General features: G+C 36.5%; 1 protein-coding gene across 5 annotated transcripts in view; it reads left to right on the top strand.

The window, feature by feature from the left end:
• Positions 1-24,470, top strand: part of NUP58 (nucleoporin 58) — a 64,140-nt gene extending 39,670 nt beyond the window's left edge. For 2 of the 5 annotated variants that reach the window (XM_060191729.1, XM_007528612.3), the window contains 4 exons: positions 5,773-5,974; positions 11,731-11,829; positions 13,880-13,975; positions 15,320-17,419. In XM_060191729.1, coding sequence (XP_060047712.1) covers positions 5,773-5,974; positions 11,731-11,829; positions 13,880-13,975; positions 15,320-15,489 — 567 coding nt within the window. In that variant the 3' untranslated portion in view covers positions 15,490-17,419. Of the gene's footprint in view, positions 1-5,772; positions 5,975-11,730; positions 11,830-13,879; positions 13,976-15,319; positions 17,420-24,101 lie in introns of those variants that run through there. The other 3 variants (XM_060191727.1, XM_060191730.1, XM_060191728.1) reach the window with 3 other exon arrangements.
• The last annotated feature ends 451 nt before the right edge of the window (positions 24,471-24,921 follow it).

Genomic DNA, 24,921 nt, shown 5'->3' with positions numbered 1-24,921 from the left:
TCTCTGTCTTCCCCTCCTCTCTCCATTTCTCTCTGTCCTATCCAACAACGACATCATTCATAACTACAACAATAAAACAACAAGAGCAGTAAAAGGGAATAAATAATAAATAAATATTTTTAAAAATTTAAAAAAATATAAATAAAATGACAGGCTTACAGTCTCAGCGATCCTCTATGCAACCTGTTGTTTTAACTGTTTTTAACATTGTTTGTATATGAATATTGGTTTAACCTATAGTTTATCTCTTTACCATTATAAGTAATGTTACTGAAATAAAGCATTCTGAGTAACAGAGTCCCTTTTCACTACTTAATTTCATGTATGTTTTAAAATATTTATTGACTTTTTCATTAAAAATAAAACAAAACTGGAGAGTTGGGCGGTAGTGCAGCAGGTTAAGGGCACATGGTGCAAAGTGCAAGGACTGGCATAAGTATCCTGGTTCGAGCCCCCAGCTCCCCAACTGCAGGGGAGTCACTTCACAAACACTGAAGCAGATCTGCAGGTGTCTTATCTTTCTCTCCCCCTCTCTGTCTTCCCCATCTCTCTCCATTTCTCTCTGTCCTAACAACGACGACATCAGTAACTGCAACAATAGTAACTACAACAACAAGGGCAACAAAAGGGAAAAATAAATAAATATTTAAAAATTTTAAATAAAAACTTGAGAGCTCCAAGGCACATTGGTGGGGTTGTCTGTCCAGGGAAGTCTGGTCGCATCCTCCTAGCATCTGGAACCTGGTGGCTGAAAAGAGAGTTAATATACAAAGCCAAACAAACTTTTGGACAATTATGAACCTAAAGGCTGAAATAGTGCAGGTGAAGCATTGGCCGGGGGGGGGGGGGTCCTCCATTTTGTAGATAGCTAGTAGGCATATTTTAGTTATATTTCAAAGGGCATGTACCTACACTAGTGGGTTTTTTTGTTTGTTGGTTGGTTTGGTTTTTTTTTTTTTTGCCTGAGCCTGAAATCTGATATGCAGGTGAATCCTAATTATTGTCTGGGGAGATGATGTCATGGCTGGGAAAAGGACCAGAAAGATGGATCAGGGAAGAGAGTAGCTCCCTAATACGGGAAAGGGGTGTGCATATTACTGTAAACCCCATCAATTTGATGTGATCTGGGGCCCATAATTAGCTTAGGAGCCTTTGTGACCTCTGCATCCCTCTAGATCTGAGCTCACATTCTGTGGTCATGAGTAGGGACATTCCATGCTGCCCCAGTATTGACCCATCTTCCTCAGGTGTTTCATAGAGCATGTTGTCCATCCTCCCTTCAGAGGATGGAACATTCTCTACCATTGTAGATCCAGGTTGAGGGCAAGATCCTATAGGGGCCCACAGAGGGGTCTATTTTGTTGTTCCCGATAGAGATGACCAGAAACAATGGAGAGAGGGATTTATTTGAGGTCTAGGCCCATCAATCTGTTTGGGAGACTCAGGACTCCCTGATTAGGGCCCCAGCTGGAAGATTTACCTTCTTTCTTCAAATTATATGCATTTAACCCTCTAAAATTCAAAGCATTTAAAGTCCAACTAATTATTGTGTAGACCAATTTAATCAAGATTGTTCATATTTTCATTTTCCCCCATTTTATTTGGGCGTTTATTATTTACAACACAGTTGTATGCACATGGTCTCCATTCCCTGGCTCTACATCATGAGTGTCTGCAAAACACTCTCATCCCCAACCTCAGACCCCAACCTCCCCCTCCAAGGCTGGCTCTTCAGTTCCTTCCCCAGAGTTCATTGCTCTCGTGTGCTACCCCACTTCCATGTTTCACCCTGTGTTCTTTCTGGCTTTGTCTCCACAGTTTGACCTGTGTAAGCTTTGCACTCAGAAAGTGTGGTGGTTTTATCTTCTAGACCTGCTGAATTACTCTATTTACAAGGCCTCTAATATAAGCCCTAACTTTATTGAGAGCCTCCTTTACTTCATGTATTTCCATTTGAGGTTTTCTTTCTGAATTCTGTTGTTTTTTTAAAATTTTTATATTTTATCTTTATTTATTGGATAGAGACAGCCAGAAATCAAAAGGGATTAAATAAAGTTAATAGGTCTGTTTTAGGTATATTCCAAGGGGCCCATGACTTTACTAGTTTTTGCCTAAGCCTGACAGGTAACATGCTGGTGGACCAAAGGTATCGTCTGGAGAGATGGTGTAAGACTCGGAAAAAGGACTAGTAAGCTGGATTTAGGCAGAGAGTAGCTCCCAAAAATGTGCATAGTATTTAAGTATTATTAAATGTAAACCCCATCGATTTGGGACCCATATTTGTCATAGGAGCCGGTGTAACCTCTGCATCCCTTTATGTCTGAGTTTGCATTCTGTGGTCACGGCTATGAACATTCTAGGCTGCACTAATTTCAGGACCCATCTTCCTTGAGTGGAACAATATGTTGTCCAGCCTGCCTTCGGAGAATGGAACAATCCCTACATTATTGCTCCACATTCAGGGCAAGGTCCTATGGGGGCCTACAGAGGGGTTCTTTATGTTGTTCCTGATAGAAATGACCAGTGACAGTGGAAAGAGGGATCTGTTAGAGGTCCAGGCCCATTTTTTTTTTAACCTCTTTTTGAAGTGCATATTCCAAAGAATCAAAATAAGCATGTATACTTTTATTTCCAGTTCTATTTAGTGGGCGAATTATACTTTCTAAATTTCTTAGAGAAATCTCCTAAGAGGCCTTTCTTTTTTTTTTTTTAATATATTTATTTATTTTCCCTTTTGTTGCCCTTCCTTTTTATTGTTGTTGTAGTTATTATTGTTGTTATTGATCTCGTTGTTGGATAGTACAGACCCGAAATGGAGAGAGGAGGGGAAGACAGAGAGGAGGAGAGAAAGACACCTGCAGGCCTGCTTCACTGCTTTCTAAGTTCGACCCCCTGCAGGTGGGGTGCTCGATCCGGGACCCTTACACTTTGCGCCATATGTGCTACCATCTAGTCCCCCTTCCTTTTTTTCCCCCCTTATCCTTTCTTCCTCTCATACTTCATGAGTTAGTATGTTGAGACAATCTGCCATATCTAGCCATATCTTAATAACATTAACAAATTTGGAAACTTACTACTTAATCATATACATCATGAATAAGATATATTTTTAAATCTCTTAAATTTCTTAGTTTCCCAATAAATAAAGTAAAATTTATGTTGCCACCAAACCTTGGATGGTCATTTGCATATAATTGTGTAGAAAGAAGTATAGATTTGGGAGTAGATCAGTTTTTTTTTTTAACTTTTTTATATTTTATTTATTTTCCCTTTTGTTGCACTTAATACTTTTTATTGTTGTAGTTATTATTGTTGTTATTGGTGTTGTCATTGTTAGATAGGAAAGAGAGAAATGGAGAGAGGAGGGGCAGACGGGGAGAGAAAGACCTGCTTCACCGCCTGTGACTCCCCTGCAGGTGGGGAGCTGGGGGCTCGAACCGGGACCCTTATGCCGGTCCTTGCACTTTGCACCATGTGTGCTTAACCCGCTGCGCTACCGCCCAACTCACAGTAGATCAGTTTTTAATAAGATTTGTTGTTGTGACTTCACTTACCCTACTCCTATTTTTTGTTGTTTTCAGTTCCCAGCAAGCTCTCTTCAGTACATTGAGATGTAGCAGAGTTTGAAACCAAGGCATCAAATACTGACATCCCCACAAAAAGAGTTAACTTTTAAATACTATAAATAGTAAGATTTCCAAGTACTTTCTCTGTTTTTAACTAAAAACCTTAATATTTGTTCATTTCTACTAAGATCAGGCAGGAAATAGGACCTCATTCCTTTTTTAAAAGTTATATGAGTGGTTATACACGAAAACCCTCATGCCTGACTAAGGTTCTGAGGTTTCAGGTTAAGTCCCTAGCACCAGCACAAACCAGAACTAGGTAGTACTCTGGTAAAGAAAGTAAGAAAGAAAGAGAAAGAAGGAAAGGAATGAAGGAATAGAGAGAGAGAGAGAGGAAGGGAGGGAGAAACGTATGAAACCAATCTAAAATAAGTCAATTTTCTTTCCCCTCCAGGGTTATTGCCTGAACTACATATTCATTGCCCCTGGAGGCCATTTTCCCCCATTTTGTTGCCCTTGTTAGTATTATTATTGTTGTTGTTGCCGCTGTTGTTGGATAGGACAGAGAAATCAAGAGAGGGGGAGAGAAAGGCACTACCTGTGAAGCGACCCCTGCAGGTGGAGAGCCAGGTGCTCAGACCAGGAGCCTTGCACCAGTCCTTGCGCTTCGTGCACTACCACTCAGCCCCCAATAAGTCAGACTTTTAATAGAACTCTTTGTATTTTTTTTTTTCCACCAAAGCACTGCTCCTTTAATCTCAGGCATTAAAGTTGTTTGTATAACTATTATATTATTTCCCTGTCTTTAATAATTCATCTTATTAATGGTCTTAATCAAAGCAGCATTGCAATGGGTAAATCAACCCATTTTGTGAACTTGGTGATTTTTCTTAATTCTATAATTATAACCACTCCTTAAGTTGCACAATCCCAGCTGGAGAGATAATATAATGGTTATACAAAAGGGACTTTCATATATGATATTTCAAGGTTCCAGGTTCAGTTCCGTGGTTTCACCACAATCTAGAGCTGAGCAGTGTTCTGGTAAAAAACAAATATTAAAAAAACACAGTTACACAAGCCAGCATGACTCATTATCATCACAAAATATCCAAACAATACTGATAAAGTAAAAGCACACTTTATACCATCCAAACTCTTTGCTGAGATTTCTATACTATTTTGACTTTAAGCCTGTTGAAAATGTTATTTAATAATCAGTACTGGCTTTAATTTTTTTGTTTGTTTTTTATTACTGCTTTAACATTAGTTTACAAAACTAAGATTTCAGGGGTATAGTTTAAGTGTGTAGTTCACCACACCCAACATCAAGACTGCCTTGTTTTGTTTTATTTTTTAGATAGACACAGAGGCAAAGAGGCAGAGATAAAGTGAAAGAGACAATAGCACTGAAGCTTCCTTCCATGTGATGGGCACCAGGCTTGAACCTCAATTGTGCACATGGCAAAACAGCACACTATCCAAGTGAGCTCTTTGCCGGTCCCTTTAAGTTCCCTTGAATTTTATGATTCTTAAAGTTATCAGAGGGGACGTGGGATACAGAGAGAGAGAGGTTCATGCAACAGACTTCAATGCCTGAGGCTCAAAGGCCTGGTCGGTTCTTATCAGCCCTACAAACCAGAGCTGCACAGTTTTCTGGTTACAATAATTATTATAATAATAATAAAGGCTATTGAAGGGATAGGCACTAGGTGGAAAAATTTTCATGAAGAACTGGAATATTTATGTGGAATTTTAGATATTATACATAGCTAATTCATTTTAAATAGATTCTTAGGATGCCAGAATATTTTAGATGTTAGAAATAGAAAAAATAAATGGTAAGAAATTGTCAAAAGAATGAAAGAACTGGGCAGGAGTAGATAGCATAATGGTTATGCACAGAGACTCTCATGCCTGAGGCCCCAAAGACCCAGGTTCAGTCCCTCGCACCACCATAAGCCAGATCTGAACAGTGCTCTGGTAAAAACAAAAACAAACAAAAAAAAAAATGAAAGAACTTTTAAGACTCATTCCATCCCATACCTTACATTACTAGTTATTCTTATTTACATTTTAGGTGAAATGTTTAACATGGCAAACCCTCTATTTGATGTTTTTGATAATTTATTTCCTAGTTTGTGTGCATTCAGATTTCATTGAATTTTTGCAAAATCAGTTTAACCTTTCCTATTTTTCCATTAAGGTGCTCAAAGAACAGTATCTTGGCTACAGGAAAATGTTTTTGGGAGATGCTGTAGATGTGTTTGAAGCCAGGCGAACAGAAGCCAAGAAGTGGCAGAACGCACCCAGAGTTACTACTGGACCCACCCCTTTCAGCAACATGCCAAATGCAGCAGCCGTTGCCATGGCTGCAACACTTACACAGCAGCAACAGCCTGCTACAGGTCTGAACGCATTCAAGTTATAGCTTCTTAATGTTACGATACAGAATGTTTATGTGCATTTTTTTCAAATCTTCCTTATGTGTTAGCACTGAAGACATTTCTATATATAGTTGTTCCCGTACAGTCTCCAAATTGTGATGGACACAATTATAAACACATACCTGGAAAAAAAAATGCAGGGTAGTTTTAGCAATAATTACACATCAATTAGATATTGAGTATTGTGAATTTACTTAATGTTATTTGCTGTATTGCTATTAGTGCCCTTTAGAATATGGTATTCCACTACTGAGTTTCATTTAAGAAAAATAGACTCTAAAATCACGACTGTATCATTTATTGTTTTAAAGTCAGATAATCCAGCCATATGTTGCATTTTTCCTATTACTAGGTGGTGCATTTTCATTTCTTCGTAAAGAGTGATTACAGAGTATTCACATTCAGAATGAAGTACATTTTATTGACTGAAGGTGTATGGAAGATTATTAGGTTTGTTGGCATGTTGCATAGAATTATAAGCCACTTAAGCCAAATTTGAAAGAAGCTGTATGCTAGAACTATTCATGCATATTCAAAATGAACAGAACAGTAGCTAGAACGGGGGAGATGTTTTGAGATGCTCTGTATTGCACACTGAGAAGTATGAAGTTAGAAGCTGAACAGATGAAAATTGGTTAAGATAGTAGATAGATGCCTTTAGTCCTTAGTTTAATTCTTCTGTTGAGAGAACTGTTTTTGTAGTCTAGTTCTCTAATGTTTAGTTTGGCCCTATAATGTTTACCCCTATAGTTTCTTTTTTGTTGAACTTGAAACTTTACGTGGGGGGGACGAATATATATACACATACATATATATTCTTAATAGATGTTCTTTTTTTCTTAATCAAAAAATTTAAGTAGTATATTAGTTATATAGCATGTGGTTTTCAGAAAGTTTTATATAGTTCACTTATAAAGTGTAGTACAAGAAAAATAAAAACCATACATAGCTAGATTGCAATGAAACTGCCTTTACCAGGTAATAATTCTCGGGTTTTCAAGATTGGCAGTTTAAGAAATTGTTCTTCACAGTTGGAGGTGAAAGAATTGACTTACCCTCAGTAAGTGTCAATGATAGATTCATGCCAAATCCTCTCTATTTCATGGCTGGACCCATGTAAATAGTGGTCCACGTGAGCTTTCTATGATCATTTTCTAACTAGCTGGACTGTAAGATTATATTCTCAAATTATGATGGGGGAAAATAATTAACTATGACCACCTGTTCTTGTGATTATTTAACCAGCTAATCAAACTAATCAGTTACAGTTTACTTTTACTTTACAGTATTGATCCCAAAGTAGGTCAGGTAAAAATTAGTTGTGTTCTTTTTCATTTCCATTCTAACAAATAAAATTGAGGAAAGTCAGTTGTCTTTGTTGCTGTGGTATGTAGTTATTTTGTTTTTAACTTACATGGGAGTGGTTTGTAATTTTTCATTCAGGCATTTTGGGCTTGTGGGTAGAAGAGAAATATTCATGCTACAAAGATGAGTGCCTACTCTGTTAGTTTAGAGGCTACAAAGATAAGATAGATAACAGTCTTTGCTCTCTGCTGTGATCAAGAATAGTGGCTTAATGTAGCATAGTGATCTTGAAAAGCTTTTTGTTCATAACACTTTAATTTTGTCTGGCTTTTTGTTGGACTTTGGGGAAACTGCTTTCTGCTTCCTGCAGTTTCAGAGACCACCCAAGGGCCTAATCAGGTGGCAGAAATTGTAATTTACCAACCTCAACAATTTTCTGGTGTTTTCATTTCCCTTCTTTTTCTCTAACGATCTCTACTGTCTATTCCTTTATGCCTCTTGGAATCAGAATATATCAATACTCATACCACTGCTAAAGTAAAATTTATGAGCTCTGATACATATGTACTGATTTTATTAATTCCAACCTCTCTAGAAATGTCCCTGTTTATTCCAGTGTGCTTTGTATCTAGTGATTTATTTCTTAGGTCCTCTGACAGATGAAATATTTAAGTGCCAGTAACAAATTTCAAAGGCCATCAGCTTAAACCTAGGTGGAGCTTATATACTGTTTTTATTTATCACTCTTTTATTTCCTTTCTTTTGGGGGGAGGTGGAGATAGAAATTGAGATGAAAGGGAAGATAGGGAGAAAGAAAGAGACACCTGCAGCACTGCTTCACCACTCAAAAAGCTTTTCCCCTATAGGGAGAAAGCAGAAACTTGAACCTAAGCCCTTGAGCCTGGTAAAGTGTGAGCTCTACTAAGTGTCACTTCCTAGCCCATTTATATCTCTCTTGGGAACACTTGAGTTAACGGAAGGATTTTGCTTTTATTTGTATATGAATTCTTCACTTTACATTTTTAATGTACTAATACTATTTTATTTTATATTTGATAGGACAGAGAGAAATTGAGAGTGGAGAGGGAAATAGAAAAGGAGAGAGACAGAGAGGGACCTTCACCCCTGCCTCACCACTCGTGAAGCTTTCCCCCTACAGGTGGGCCAGGGTCTTGAACCCAAGTTCCTTGTGCACTATAATATGTGCCACTGCCTGGCCCTGAATTCTTAACTTTATTAATGTAAAAGAACACATAGCTTTTTAGACTGCTACCTTCTAAAGGTGGTCTCTGTGTAGTCTTTCTTGGTAATGGAGGTGCAAATAGACTTGTTATTGATCTATCCTCAATTTTTTAATGAAAAAAATATATAATATGTTAAGCTTGTATGATTCATGGTTGCTGGTTCTGAAGACTAAAGATAATTGAAGAACCAACAGACTACTTGTTTGCTTTTTATTTTTGTTGTTACTTATGGTTTGTGCATCAAGCCTCACATACGTACATTTCTACCACTACTGGGCCAATGTTTCTCCCTCTCTCTTTTATTTTTAATTTCAGATAGAGAAATAGAAGCATTGGTGGTTCAGTGGTAGAATTCTCACCAGCCACACAGATAGAGAAATAGGGGGAGAGAGGGGTGCGGAGAAGACAGACTGCTCTACCATCTGTTAAGTCTCTGGAACTACCATGTCATGCCAGGGTTCAAATGTAGGACCGTAAGCATGTTACTGCTTGCCCTCTATCGTGAGCTTTTTTGTTTTGTTTTTTTCTTTTTCTTTTTTTTTACACCCCACCACTAATGTTTCTAATGCTTCTTACAAAACTTAAGGCATTTTCATTAGACTTTAAAGTATAGTTTTAATTTAGGATAGATTGTTTTAAGCTAATGTACTAGTATTGAATTTTGCTGTTGTATTTTGACACTTTTAAAAGTTCTTGATGTTTACATTATAAAACCTTTCTCATGTGACTTAGCTGCTGCTTTCAAGTAGAGCTGAGAAATTTTGTCCAAATTTGCTACTTTTTAGTTTTTTGGTGTAGGTTTGGACATTTAAGGTATAGTGCTAAGCAGGAAACTAAATGCTTCAATTTATCGTTTTGTTGTATTTAATAACCAAAGGAACATTCCCCTTCAAGTCAGAAAGAGTTAAAATGTTTCACATTGGGGAAAGGCGATTTTTTTAAAGTTATTTTTAAATTATGAATTGGGAATAACCAAACTAATTAGCTACTTTGAGTAATCATTAAAGATTATTTTAAAATTTAGCACTTTAGTCCTCTTTCTGTGAACAGATTTACTTTTAAAAAAGTAGAAATTTTTTTCTGAAAAATATGAATTACAGTGTTAAACTCAATGTTGTTGTATGTGAATATATTATATGGTAACTTTTGTGAAACGTTACTGTATGTGAAGATTTCACTTTGGGCAAACATTGGGGTATATTACTACTAACTTGGCTTTATTTATGGAAATAAGAGCCTCTAATTGAATGACTGTTGAGCATTAGAAACAGACTTCTTGAATTGTTTACTTAATTTTTGTCTGAAGGAATTAGATTTAATAGTGAAACTAATTTGTATGGTGGCCAGAGTGTAATATATGCTATTACTTTGGCATGGGAGATAATTTATCATGAGTTTTTACTATTAAAAAATGTTATACATTTGCCTTCTAGTTTTATAAATGATGTTGCCTTCAGAATTTGTGTGAAGGTGCAAAACTCCAAATATCATGTACCTGTTGTGCAATGGAAAGTCTTGTCATTACCTGTATTCTAAATATTGGTGATTAGAGTTGCTCTTAAGAATAGACCCACACACAACAAAATCATGTTATTTGAGTAACTCATAATTGTAGGACTGAGGGCTGTGGTGTGCATTATTTTTTAGGGTCTTCCACCAGCAGTGCCTCTAATTAACATGTGACATTTAAATCTCTCAATATTAAAGAAACTGGACATTTTTCTACATGTTATTTTTATTAGAAATAGAAAAGTAATCTTGATTTTTTTTTTTTTCTCCCTATAGTAACATTTCACAAAAGAACTGCTAGGGAGGTATTATATTCTCAAATTGTCTCAAACTGGATGTAGAAATTGAAATTTTTAAATTTATTTTTAATAGTTTAATAATTCTGACTGCTATTAGTTGTCGTTCTTTATTTTCTGGGTAGGAGCTATTCGAAAAGTCCAGTTTCTGTCCCAGTGTAGTAAAATGTAGTCCCTCAGTTTTTGTTTTTTTTTAATACTTGATAATGTTACACTACCTTTTGAATACACAAACCTCATTCTTCATTGAACAACTTGAAGGCTTTGGTTCCTTTGAAAAGTTTGTTTCAATCATATTTCTTTGGCAGTTCCCTCAACTTTGAGATGCACTGATCACTGTGCTTGAAAAAAGACAAGACTGAAGATTGTACTATGAAATTTATCAAATAATTTTCATAAATTATTTATCAAATCAAAGATTTTTAGATTTTTGTATTATGCTTAGTTTTTAAAAATAAGTAGTTAAAAAGAGAGGCTAGTAAGTTTGGTGCTATTCTTGCCAAACAAACTCAGCCAAATCTTTAACAAATGGGAAAAGGTTGATTGATCATTTACATCAGAGTACATTTTCCAAAATGTTGGAAATAAATTTCTGAATTGAAATCTTGAATGTATTGAATCTGTCAAGGTACACAGCAGTGCCTTTGTAAATGTTCATTATCTAATTTAATCAGGTGATGAGTGGTGTGATGTAGCAGAGCTTAACAGTAGAACTCAGTAACCACTTTTTTGTGAACAAGTTGGAATTGTCATGTTACCATGTAATTGACTTGCTATAAAATGAACAATAAATTTAATGAAATAAAACATTGTCTTGTTTTTTATCTACTTACTGTATATTTTGTACGAGATACCATGCCTAGTTATTTGGGTTCTTACTCTTATGAAGTAAGACGTGATAATTTTGCCTTGATACTGTCAAGTCTCTTGATAGTTGAAACTTGGCTGTAGTAGTAAGGAACTTTTTAAAAAAATTACAAGCCTTTGGTGATTATGTCTACTAAGTTTATCAAAACAATGGGGTAATCTAAAATCCTTTTAGAAGTAAAACCAAAAGAGCTAATCAACAATACATTAAAGATTTCAAACTATTTAGAGTTGAAGGGTGAGCTAATATGTTTCAATAAGATAAACTTCCTTTACTTATCTAGAACAGAACAAGTCATTTAGGAAAAAAAAAATTTTTTTTAATAGGTGAGCCAGTTGGGATACTGGAAAGACATTCTGAAAACTTAAGTTTTAACAAACAGAATTTGTAAAAGTTATCACTGTTCATTTTAAAATTAATTTTATAAAGAAACTTTAATCTTGAAAGAGTAAGGCAAATTTGTTTCCCCCTCCCTATTTTTTGTTTTTATACCAGGGCCACAGCCATCTCTGGGAGTTAGTTTTGGAGCGCCATTCGGCTCAGGTTTGGGCACTGGCTTGCAATCAAGTGGCTTAGGTTCTTCAAACCTCGGAGGTACACTTTAACTTTTCTAATACTGCATTGAACTATCATACATTTGAATTGCTACGAGCCTGTGATTTTTTTTTTTTTTTTCCTAAGAAAGTCTGCTATTTTTTAAGTTAAGTGTCCATTTGGCTAAAAACAAGTCTCCAGATATCATCAATGCTTTCTTTGGTATCAGATTTAGACTTAAAAAATCATCTTTTGTGAATAGTAAATATAAAAATAAATAATAGGAATGTTTATATTTTCAAAGCAATATGCTAAAACATGAGCTTGGGAATTACTTAGTTTGATAACTAGTTGTTTTTTTTTTTATTTTATTTATTTATTTATTTTTCCTTTTGTTGCCCTTTTTCATTTGTTGTTGCAGTTATTGTTGTTGTTATTGATGTCGTCGTTGTTAGATAGGACAGAGAGAAATGGAGAGAGGCGGGGAAGACAGACGAGGAGAGAGATAGATACCTGCAGATCTGTTTCACTGCCTGTGAAGCAACTTCTCTGCAGGTGGGTAGCCCAGGGCTTGAACTGGTATCCTTATGCCGGTCCTTGCACTTCACGCCATGGTCGCTTAACCCGCTGCATTACCACCTGGCTCCTGTTAAATAATTCTTAAAAAAATTAAGTAGTCTAAATACCAGTTTTGACTTCAAGCTCTAGGTATACATTCTAATAATTTTTCCCCCTGAAAATGAATACTTTAAATGGGGAAATAATTTTGTTACAAGATGAGCAGCCTCAGTCAAAGTATGCTTACCTTTATGTTTAAAGTATCATAATTTAACTCTAGTAAGGTTAAGTTTTGTACAAAAACATGCTAAATACAGTTTTCTGCTGTGGGAAATAAAAGTTGATTGTATTGTAGCAAGTGTGTTATCACATAATAAATAAGGACCCCTTATTTCCACTAAAATATATCATCTTAAGAGACCTATAAACTTAACAGTTACTTGATGGTAGACTGGATTAGGAGTTATTTTAGATAGTATTACTCCTATGACCTATAATCCAGTTTGCCATCATGTTCTTAAACCTCAGAATATCTCAGCGCAGGTTGGTATATATCTGCCTGAATTTCAAGCTAACAAATATCTGCCTGAATTTCAAGCTAATAAATTTCAATTTATTTAATTTAAACTATAAGTATTTTTATCCCCAGTATCGGGGGGGGGGGGGGAATGCTAGTTGTTTTCAACTGAATACAGCATTTGAATCTAATTAGTCACATAGCTTTATTTCTCTTATAATCCAAAATTGCAAGTAATAATAATGTCAAATTCAGTATTGTAGATAGGTTGTGAGCAAAGTAAGTTTTCAACTTCGTAGAGCTTTTGACTTACAGTGAAACACATTATTAAGTAATTTTCAATATCTTATGTAAATTAATGGAAAATATTTCTGAAAATTGTGACTGTAATAAGAAGAGAAATAATATGATACTCCCCTGTAAAATATTAATCCCCCAATAAAGAAATTTAAATTAAAAAGGAAAAAAAAAAGAGGAAAAAAAATGACACTCCTATCTCAAAATTCTCACTGTTACATTGGCCATCATGATGGCAGGAGCTTCCTGTCAATACATTTACAGTGACTATGTGAAACCTGTTTTTAATGGTCAAGTCTCTTACATGAAAATATTTTGGTAAAAACAGTATACTTGTATTTCTGGTTAAATTATGCATGCCATGCTTATTTATGAATCTTACCCTTTTTTGCAAATTGAACCATGTCTGAATAGACATGTTTAGGCTTGTTTGACTAAAATTCATACTTGAATGACCCTGAACATTTCTAGTCCATTTGGATCACTATAATATGATCTTGTTTTCATGGCCTTGCTATTTATAAATTACTAATCTGTCATAAACTTAGTCCTTATAAATGTTTTATTTAAAGTTTATCTGGTTCTTCTAAAAGTTTTATGTTAAAAAAAAGAGCAAATTTCTTTAAGGCCATAATTTTTGATACTGTCTTGTGTTGATTAGACCTTTGGTAGTTTGCCAGTATCCTTTAACCTGTGTTTTACATGCCATTGTGTATTTTTCTATTACCCTTCCACTAGGATTTGGAACTAGCTCTGGTTTTGGATGCAGCACCACAGGGACCTCCACATTTGGATTTGGAACAACAAATAAACCCTCAGGAAGTCTTAGTGCAGGTTTGTGTGTTTCTGCCTAAATTTCAAATGGATTATTTAATTTAAAACTTTAAGTGTTGTTATTTCCAGTATCCAAAAAAGATTGCTAACTTAGTGTCTACTCATGAGTGAATAAATCTGCAAGTCTAGCAAATTATAATAGTTTTATCTCCTTACTAAGATAAAGGTCAAATTTGTGAAATATTCCTAACAAGACTGACTAGTTTGATATAGTAGGTGATTATATCCTCTCTTCACTTTGAACCCTAAAAATTAGTTCCCTGGTTTGGTAATTTTCATTATTATAAAAACTGAACCCATCATTGTTGAAGTTTAACCCATTTTTATATCATTTATCCAATAGAGAGATTTCTAAAGAAATATAAGTCTCTTTAGTTTTAAGAAGCCTTATAAATAATGATTAATCAGGTTTTTGTTTTTTGAAATAGGTATAATCTTTTGACAGGTAAAAAACTTCAAACTCCATTTGTTTGCATTGTTTATATTGCAAATAATGACTTAATGTTATTGTGCAATGTTAGGGGTGCATAGCATGTCTGAAATAAATTGATTAGACCGTGTTGAAAGCAAGGGAATTTGAAAATTATTCCATTTAAAGTTAGTTTTTAACATCAGCAGTTCCAACAGAATAGAATATAATCTTGTCAGTGGCAAAGTAAGTGGTAATATCACTCATCTTAATTGTATAAACAGTTTTAAAAAGTCAAAACAAATAGCTTTCTGGTTATTAGTTTGTACTGAAATTTATGAATTGATTTCATAGAGGGTGTAGAATTGTAAGGTTAGACCTGAAGATTGTGAACTTATTTTCTACAAGTTGATAAAATGTTTCTGGACGGACCAACGAGCAAGACACAAAGGAAATTCATTTTTCATTTCTTTTTGTGAGTGGAGCCAGGCCCTTGCACATGTATGGTTTCAAATTTTAATGCCCCTGAACTCCTTTTAGAGAGAGGAGGAGGGAGGGAGAAAAAGAGGACCCCACTACCACACACTACACTTCCATGTTGTGTGTGGGTCCAGACGCGGGCTACCTATGATCAAGCATTCACCCTACCTTGTGAGCTGTCTTTCCTGCCCTGGAGACATATAATTAACAGGATGTTTGGGGCAACTTATTAAGTTGTCTCTTTTGGCCCGGATCACAAAACTTTTGCCTTTGAATGTGCCACTTAGTAGTTAGCTAAGTTAGTTCCCTGTAAAATCCCATTTTCAAAATTTGGGCTTCTAAGATATTTGTTATACTTGTATATTACACCTAGAAATTTGCTTCTCATCCCCATTTTTTATACTTGTTTTTGTGAATTAACTTCTGATATGAATATTTTTTTCCTTAAACATAAGGCTTTGGCAGCTCAAGTACATCTGGGTTTAACTTCAGCAACCCTGGCATCACAGCATCAGCTGGTTTGACATTTGGGGTGTCCAATCCTGCCTCTGCGGGTTTTGGAACAGGAGGACAACTCCTTCAGTTGAAGAAACCTCCAGCTGGAAACAAAAGAGGAAAAAGATAAACATGGGTTGAGGTGTTAAGAAAATTCATAGCATCATTCATTCTATGAATATATTTTTCTAAAGTTGATGCAGTAGTTAAATTGTGCCCCAGGAGATTTATAAAGTTTTGATATTTTCTCCAACTCTGGAATTAGAACTTTCTTCTTGTTTACCATGCTAAACATCTTTTTGTGTGTGGATTTAAAACCCAGCTGTGCATTCATTTTTTCATTATTTTGATTCTCAGTATAAGAAATGTTCTAATTATATCACTGGTTGGTGAAATCTAACTTAGTGTTAATAACAATGTTTTGTTGATAAAGTTTACATATGTGGATATATATGCACATTGTTTCTTATATAGATGATGTAAACTGTTGGGCCTATTCTATACTCAGTGTGTTCCTTGGTAAAGGCCTTTCAATAACATTTCAGGGCATCTTGTGAATATGTATATAAATATATAAAAAATTATACACACAGTTGTGTGTCCATATAGAATATATATTTACAGACCTACAACTTTTGCCTCAGACTGTTCTCCCTTTTTTAAGCTTCAGATCCTCAGTGCTTATAGAATGATCATCTGTAGAGGTACCAGTTCATTGATGTTTTGCTAAAGAGTATGAAATGGCTACTGGTGTACATATTTGACCAACTCAAGCCCGTTGCTCTCAGTCTCTCCATTTTCATTTCCACCTTAACCTTTAGTAGCTAGTATAAATGAGGAGTGCTGTGAGACTCATTAAAAAGACAAAAAATTTACTCTCTATTCTCATTGTCTATATGAGACCTCCCCCCCCCCCATCCCCCTTTCATATCTGAGATGGATCTTCAAGAGCATGTTTGAACTCCAGATTGCTGTTTTGGGGGCAAAGAGCTATTAAGCCAAATTGAGTCTATGCAGGTGAAGGATGCACTATTCAGCAGAAACTTTTCTAGCTATTCCAATACAGAGTTCTTTCTTATAGGGCTATTGTTATCACACCAAATGGAGTGGCTAACAGCCTCTTAATGTCTTAAGTAAGTGCTTAATTTGGAATATAGAAATTATATTTTAAGGAAAAAGTATTCTTTGTAGCAACTATAAACTTCTGTTTTAACAGTAATGACACATAGGTCAGGTTATATCTATATTAGCTGTCTATACTAGTGTTAGTGGCATGAGTGGGTAAAAAAGTGAGCCCTTGGAAAGAGAACTGCCTTACCCATGGTTTCAGACAAACTATTAAGTAGACCTATTTATCTTTCACATACAGTTTTCAGGTGGGATGTGAACATAGAAATTCATTGAAAATAGTTTAATTTTTTATAATAGAAGGTTTTGTATATAATGTGCATCTATTGGATATTTTCAGAATCATTTTCACCAAGGCACCTTTTTTTCTAAAGTAGACATCGCATATATATATATATATATAGATAGATGATAGATACATACACACACATATTTTTAGATTAATGTTAGTTGGCTTTGGTTATAAAAGTATTATAAGAACCGTTTTATTTATCTGCATATAGCAATGATTGGCTTCTGAAATTGAAATGTTTGCACCTCGATGCATTAAAATAAGAAAACTGCTTTGTTTCTGAACACTAAAGTTTTTATCTTTGCATATTTTTCCAGTACTGCAATCCCCAGACCCAGATTTTGGAAAAGGGTAGGAAGGTGTGACTTTGTGTTTCTGAATTACTGTCAGAATTAAATGTAAAGTTACAAAAATAAAAATGAGAAAAAAAAAAAAGGATGCTGCGTTGTGCTGCAAAAATCCTAACATTTTTATTTCTTCTTTATATATTTTACATTTTAATATGCTGAACCACTGGGAATTTGTAAATGATCAGTTGTGACAAAAATTTAAATGTGTTGTCATTGTTTCCATTGTCCCCACTCTGTCCAGAGCTTATCATTATGTAAACAATAAAAATTATTATGTCTGTTGGTTTCAATCTTTAGGTGTCAGTAGTTGTTCTTAATATGTAATTTTCTAATCATTGTTTTTATCTACTTGGTTGATGTTAATGTTTTATTTTTACTTGCTTGTGTATCCTGCTTTTATTTTTAATGAAAAACTGAAGACAAGATAGTAAATTCTATTACACACTTTCATCTTCTCAAAAATATAAGAACATTTTGTAGCTTCTGTATATAATATGAAACTAAAAAACATTAAATATGAAAGACTATTGAATAAAAATAGATGTCACCTTAAACTGCTAGGTCTTAGCTTTCTTCCTTAGTATGTCTAGTCTTAGTAGTTTAGCATATATCTTTGTGAACCTTTATTTTATTATATTATTGCTACCAGAGTTATATTATTATAATTATGTATATTATATTATGTATATTATTGTGTATGTATTGCTACCAGAGTTATCTGGTATATTATTGCTACCAGAGTTATCACTGGGTTTGATGCCAGTACTATGAATCCATGGGTCCCAGTGGCCATTTTTTTTTCTTTTTCTTTTTTCTTTCTGTCTATTATAGTTGATAGGACAGAGATAAATTGAGAGGAGAGGTGGTCCGGGAGGTGGTGCAGTGGACTCTCAAGCATGAGGTCCTGAGTTCAATCCCCGGCAGCACGTACCAGAGTGATGGCTGGCTCTTTCTCTCCTCCTATCTTTCTCATGAATAAATAAATTCTAAAAAATAAAAAAAAAATTGAGAGGAGAGGGGAGACAGGGAGAAAGATAACTGAAGACCTGCTTTACTGCTTGTGAAGTGCCCCCCCCAGCAGGGGCTTCAACCTGGGTCCGTGCACTAAAATCTATACTCACCCAGGTGTACCACCCCCGAGCCTTTGAACAGCGCCCTTTTGTGCTAGAAAGATAGCTTAGTCTGTCAAGCGCCTGTCTGTATCCCCGAGGTTCCAGAAGCGACAGGCTCAGTGTGACTCCACCCTGTGTCAGAGTTTAGCGGTGTCCTGCCTGCATATCTCTCTCCTCTGTCCTTTCTGTTTTCTCTCTCACACAATATCTGTAAGCATCCTTTTAATGCAAGTGTACAGACTTCCATTTTCCCCTTATTTCTCAATTTTGTTCTTTTATTTCCTTTTTATTTATTTATTAGGATAGAGACAGAAATTTAGAGGGGAAGAGACAGACACCTGCAGCACTTTTTCACCACTTGTGAAGCTTCCCCACTGTAGGTGGGGACTGGGAACTTGAACCTAGGACCCTGTGCACCGTGATGTGTGTACTCTACCAGGTGCGCCACTGCCCAGCTCTCCTCACCCCCCCCTTTTTTTTCTCTTTATAATAAATGGATTGAAATTCTGGGCAGGGGAGAGAGCATGATGCTTATGCAAATAACCTCCATGCTTCCTGAGGCTTTGAGCTCGTAGGTTCAATTCCCAGTACCACCACCATAAGCCAGAACAGCAGTGTGCTGGTAATTAAAAAAAAAAAAAAATCCTGTGACTCACTGCTTTTTCTTCATTTAATGATCAGTGACGTGTCTCTGCGTCAGTCACTATACTTTTTAGAAAATTCCACAGAATGACTGTGCGAATACTATTCCCACTATTTTCTGTTGTGTACAATGAAGTTCTTTCTAGTATTACAGTATCCCCCAAAGCACTGCCTAACTGCTTTGTGATGATGCTGGTGGTTGAACCTGGGAGCTTCACACATGAAAACCATTTGACATAAGCACATAACTATCTCCCTGCTCTCCATTATTCTACTTTTTACAGCAAAATCTACAGTGAGTATCCTTGGACATCACACTTTGTACTTGATGTTAAATGTTTCTAGATAGATTTCACAAGAGGAACTGCTGAACCAGTGTACAAATGTATGTTTTAATATTAACTTACTTTGCAAAAATGCTGTTAAAATACACACACTCCTACAGGTTTTTTTGTTTGTTTTTTCTTGTTTTTGTTATCACTGAGGCTTCACAGCTCTGAGATGACTTTTTCAGATGAGAGAGAGAAAAGAGAGGCAGAGAGAAAAAAAACACATAGCACTTAGTGGGGCTCAATCAAACCTGGATCTTACACAACACGCTAAGTGAACTACTTTGCTATCTTAGCCACCTCCTCCCCTCCCCCCCCTTTTTTTTTCTTTTTTTTTAACCAGAGCACTACTCAGCTCTGGCTTATGATGGGATTGAACCTGGGACTTTTGGAGCCTCAGGCATGAGAGTCTTTTTGCATAACCATATCTGTTTTGTATAAGGTGATACAGGAATTATGTAATGATTTATAGGAATTTTGTTCATCTCTCTTGAATTTAAAATACTTTGCTTATTTGGGTAGAGACAAATCAAGAGGGGGAAAGGGGAGTTATAGAGGGAGGGAGACCCTTGCAGCACTGACCACTTGTGACGCTTTCCCCTGCAGGTGGGAGCTAGGACCTTGTGTGTTGTGGCATGTGCAGTCAACTAGTTGCACCACCACCTGGCCCCTCTTTTGTAAACCATGAATATTATATATTCCTCTTGATAGGTTTCACTGTTGGGATCAGAAAAATTGGTTTTGAGCATCTAACTTACCTTTTCTAGTAATAAAGATGGGTAATTGTATTTTTTTTTTTAATTTTTTATTTAAGAAAGGATTAGTGAACAAAGGCATAAGGTAGGAGGGGTACAACAACCTACTGTAAAGCTTGTTATAGCATAAATCCCTGACACTTTGCAAGTATTTTCCTATTTCTGCATCTCGTTTCTTTAGTCAATGTGTGTTTAAGTTGGATCCTAATAGGGAAACACCCCCCCCCCCGTCTTGTGTGTGTGTGTGTGTGTCTAGTTTAGGATGTTTATTCTAAGATGAACATTAGTACTGATTTTATCAAATTTTATTTTTCTTTTAAAAACATCAGTGGGATTTTAGATTTACACAAGTATAGTAACAAGTAGGAATGTTAAAGTCTTAATGCATACGCTGCATTTTATGTGCATTTATTAGGTCTCCTTTTTGCCAGAGCACTGCTCAGCTTCAGTTTATCTGGTGTGAGGGATTGAACCTGGGACCTCAGAGTCTCAGGCATGACTGCATAACCATTATGCTGTCTCCTCTGCCCAGTCTCATTCTTTAAGTGTGTTTTATAGTATTTTTTAGTTTTGCATTCTTGTTCTTCCTTCTTGAAACTTGATTGTTATTTTTGAGTAAAGACGTATCCTGCAGTTGGTACAAGGCCGTTTGTATTATCACAAATAGAGATTATCTTATTTTGTAGCAATATAGTAAGCCCAAGTTAATGTCTTACTAGTGTTAAATAGTGCTTTTGCATGAAAGGGATTTGAATGGTGTCTTTAGAAATACGATAATGGGGGGCCAGATGGTGGCGCATCTGGTTGAGTGCACATGTTACAGTGCACAAGGACCTAGGTTCAAGCCCCTGGTCCCTACCTGCAGGGGGAAAGCTTCACAAGTACTGAAACAGGGCTGCAGGTATCTCTCTCACCCTCTCTATCTCCCCCTCTTCCCTCAATTTCTTTCTGTCTCTATCCAATAATAAATTTTTAAATAATTTTTTAATATTTATTACCTTTTGTTGGTCTTTTTATTGCTGTAGTTATTATTGATGTTGTTGGATAGGACAGAGAGAAATAGAGAGAGGAGGAGAAGACAGAATGGGGAGAGAAAGACACCTGCAGACTTGCTTCACTGCCTGTGAAGCAACGCCCCTGTAGGTGGACTTTAGCCAGTCCTTGCACTTTCCACCATGTGCACTTAACCTGCTGCAGTACTGCCCGACTCCCATAAATAAAATTTCTTTTTTAAAAAAGAGATACATTCGTGGGACTAGTTATGTGTGAGGTATTTGAGTCAGAATACTTGTTTTCACATCCTCCTTCCTTTTCTTGCCCCATATTCTTGTGAATAAGTCTGGCTGTGTTGCCCTTTTCAAAGCACACATTAAATTACTACTTAGGGGATACATCCCTGGGGCCTCCTCATGATATCAGTGTACTGGGAAAAAATTTGAGGTTTTTTTTTTTTTATACCAGGATACTTCTCAGTTCTGAGTTTATAGTGGTGCAGGGGGTTGAACCTAGGACTTTGGCGTCTCAGGCATGAGCGTCCTTTTGCATAACCATTATGCTATTTCTCTTAAAATCTGAGAGTCTAATGATAACTCATTCACAAAGTAATCTTTGCCTTTCAGTGTGTTTCCCATTTATTTAATGTGTAGTCTGTTCTGGGCACTATACTTAGAACTTTATATACCTGCCATTGTTTAATATTAATATTTTTTCTAAATTTATTTATTGGATACAGACCTAGAGATTGAGAGAGGTGGGGTTAGAGGAGAGAGACAGATACCTGCAGCACTCCTTCACCACTCGAGATGCTTTCCTTTTGCAGGTGGGGGCTGGGGGCTTGAACCCAGGTCCTTGCACTTTGTAACGTGTGCTCAGCCAGGCGCGCCACCACCCGGCCTCAGTATTACTCTATTAAGCATAAATTCCCCATGTATAGATGAAGGAATTTAGGCATAGGTTAAATGACCTACTTGAGATTATATAACATTATGCCATGGTGCTAGGGTTTGAACTCAGCTATTCCTGATTCCAAAACCATGTTAAAATGCCAACCTGTGATTCAGAAAAAGCAAAATGATCTTTATACCTAATCTCTTCAAGGACAAGAGGTAATGTGACTATGTCCTTTAACCGGGGGAAATTACATGTAGATGAAAAGATTATAGGTCAGTGAATAATCCAGTTCCTATGACATGAGAGGCATTTTGAAGAAACGAGTCAGATTCTTTCAGCCATCTTTGATCTTTCCTACTGTTGTGAAGAGGTTGGTAGAGAAAAATCATTCATCCCAATATGGAAAGTGGTCATCCCACTTTAGAAAAGGTAGATGCAATAGCTCTGGCTATTTGATCTGTAAGACATTCTTTTACACAAGGGCATGTGTGACTGACCTAAAAGATGCTTGGACAAAATGAGATTGAGTCTTTTCCTTAATGTACAGATCCATGAACCTTGACTAGTCCAAGAAGACCAGAGGAACAGAGGCCAAAAGCTTCAGGAGCTAAGACAGAGCAGCAGACAAAGAATAGAGATTACTGGCCAGGTAGAGTGGTTCAGTGGGAAGAGCTTACATGAAACCCCAGGTTCAGTCCTGGCAACACATGACTATGAGTGACGCTTTGGTCTTTTCTTTTCCCTGCCTGCTTCCCATAAAATATTTCTTTTTAAAAGGGCAGTGAATCTAGTTGAAGATACAATAACATTTTGGCCTAGTATATCTGTTGAAATAAGGATATTTATTACAAAGACTAGTTGTTCATTATCTTGACATTTGTATCCGTGCCAGTTCAGTTTTGGGGAATCCAAAGATTTATGGTGGGTTATTTCCTGAAGATAAATTTTGATGTACATGCAAAATGCTGAAAATTATCAGTGATGAAAAATATTGGGGGGGTTTGGGCAGTAGCGCAGCTGGTTAAGAACAGATGGAGCAAAGTACAAGGACCGGCATAAGAATCCCTTCTCGAGCCTCTGGCTCCCCACCTGCAGGAGGGTCGCTTCACAAGCGGTGAAGCAGGTCTGCAGGTGTCTATATCTCCCCCTCTCTGTCTCCCCCTCCTCTCTCGAGTTCTCTCTGTCCTATCCAACAACAACAACATCAATAACAACAATAATAACCACAACAACGATAAAACAACAAGGGCAACAAAAAGGGGGGTATCCTCCAGGAACAGTGGATTCATGGTGCAGGCACCGAGCCCCAGCACTAACTCTGGAGGCAAAAAAAAAAAAAAAGTAGTAAGATCCATTGACTATGGGGAAAGGGGGTAGAAAAAGGAAGGAGCTGGCCCACCTAGTAAAGAACACACTGCAAGGATCTAGGCTGGAGCTCCGGCCACCACATGGGAACACCACTCGGGAGAAGCTTCAGGAGTGGCGGTGGAGTGCTGTGGTTTCGCTCCTTTTCTTGATTCACCTTCCCTCTTTCCTCATTTAGCTGGGGTAGGGAAGAGGAAGTCTGCTAGAAGTGTTGGAATTAATTATGTGGGTATGATGCTTCAGAGAAACCCCGATGGCACATAAATAAGATTTGAGTAGGTGATTAGGACTAGATTGTTATTAAGGGTGACAGAACTGAGAGATTTCACACATAGAACACTTGAGTGTGCCTGTCTTGCTAGATTGGAGCCCTGGCACCACATGAGACGTGCTGCGGCAACAGGAAGCTCTGGTGCTGTGCTGTGGTGTCTCCTCCCTGCCCTCGTAGGGCCTGAAACTATGCTCTACCACTTAGTGTACGACAGTGCCTGAGTTAGATAATGTCTTTTGTTTTTTTTTAAGAATTTATTCATGAGGAAGAGAGAGAGAGAAAGAACCAGACATCATTCTGGTACATGTGCTGCCGAGGGTTGAACTTAGGACCTCATGCTTGAGAATCCAGTGCTCTATCCACTCCAGGAGGTGGCGCAGTGGACCTCCCGGACCACTTAGAGAATGTCTTTATGTCCCTTTAGTAAAGTGGAGATAATACCTATCTTGCAGATTGGCTGTAAGGATTAAAATGACTTGATACACATAAGGTATTTATAAATATATATCTGGTGCAAACTATTACATATACCTGATAGAAGCTTATCACACAAGCAATGTCATAATTGTCACAATGCAGTCTGAATTAGTTTTCTTTTTTTCTCTCAGGAAACAAATCACAGACTTTAATTGGATTTCAAATACCCAGTGTTACAGAAACCAATGAAGTAGGAAGAAAAATTCAATTCTGAGCAGTCAGTGAATCAGCAAGTATCTACTTTGCAAGGAACTCCTAATTATTATTTTGTGAATCTTACGAGCAGGACTTAGAAGACTTAGAGTCAGTTTGATCAGGTGAATTCAGAATTCAGGAAAGATTATGTGTCCCTAATGCTTAAAGAAAGTAATGAGTTGTGTACTGGATATGAAGAAAATGGAGAAGAATTGATAAATAGATCACTAATTCTAATAATCACTAATGACTGTAAGGAATTTTGGAGAATTCACAGATGGAACCATTGATACAATTGACCGAGTATAGTGAATTAAGTATTAATTAAATTATGCAATTCATTCTTGTTTTTAAATTTTAGCGAACATTAGTTTAAAACATTGTGTTTGGGTTAATTATTTTTAACTAACATTTCCAGTTAATTAAGTGATATGTTATATATTTAGGGTTTTTGTTGTTGTTGTTGGTATTTTTCTACTGAGCCAGTACCTTTTACATGCACAGTTTTTACCACTATGGGCTGCTTTTTCAGATAGAGGGAGGGAGAGAAACCTCTGTACTAGAACGTTCTCTAGTACCATAGCATTTCCCATAAGGTACCAGGTCTCAGACCGGGGCTGTCTTTATGACGAAGCACATGCCTTACATCCCCAGCCTCCACTGAGATATAACTTATCACCCATCTGAAGTGTACATTTCTCAAGAGTAGGAATGTTCAGATAAGGGAATCTGGCGTAGCGCAGTGGGTTAAGCGCA

This window comes from Erinaceus europaeus, chromosome 5 (genome assembly GCF_950295315.1).
Source record: "Erinaceus europaeus chromosome 5, mEriEur2.1, whole genome shotgun sequence".
Lineage (NCBI taxonomy): Eukaryota > Metazoa > Chordata > Mammalia > Eulipotyphla > Erinaceidae > Erinaceus > Erinaceus europaeus.
The sequence above is the reverse complement of the archived record's forward strand: the minus strand, read 5'-3'. Positions and strand labels throughout refer to the sequence as shown.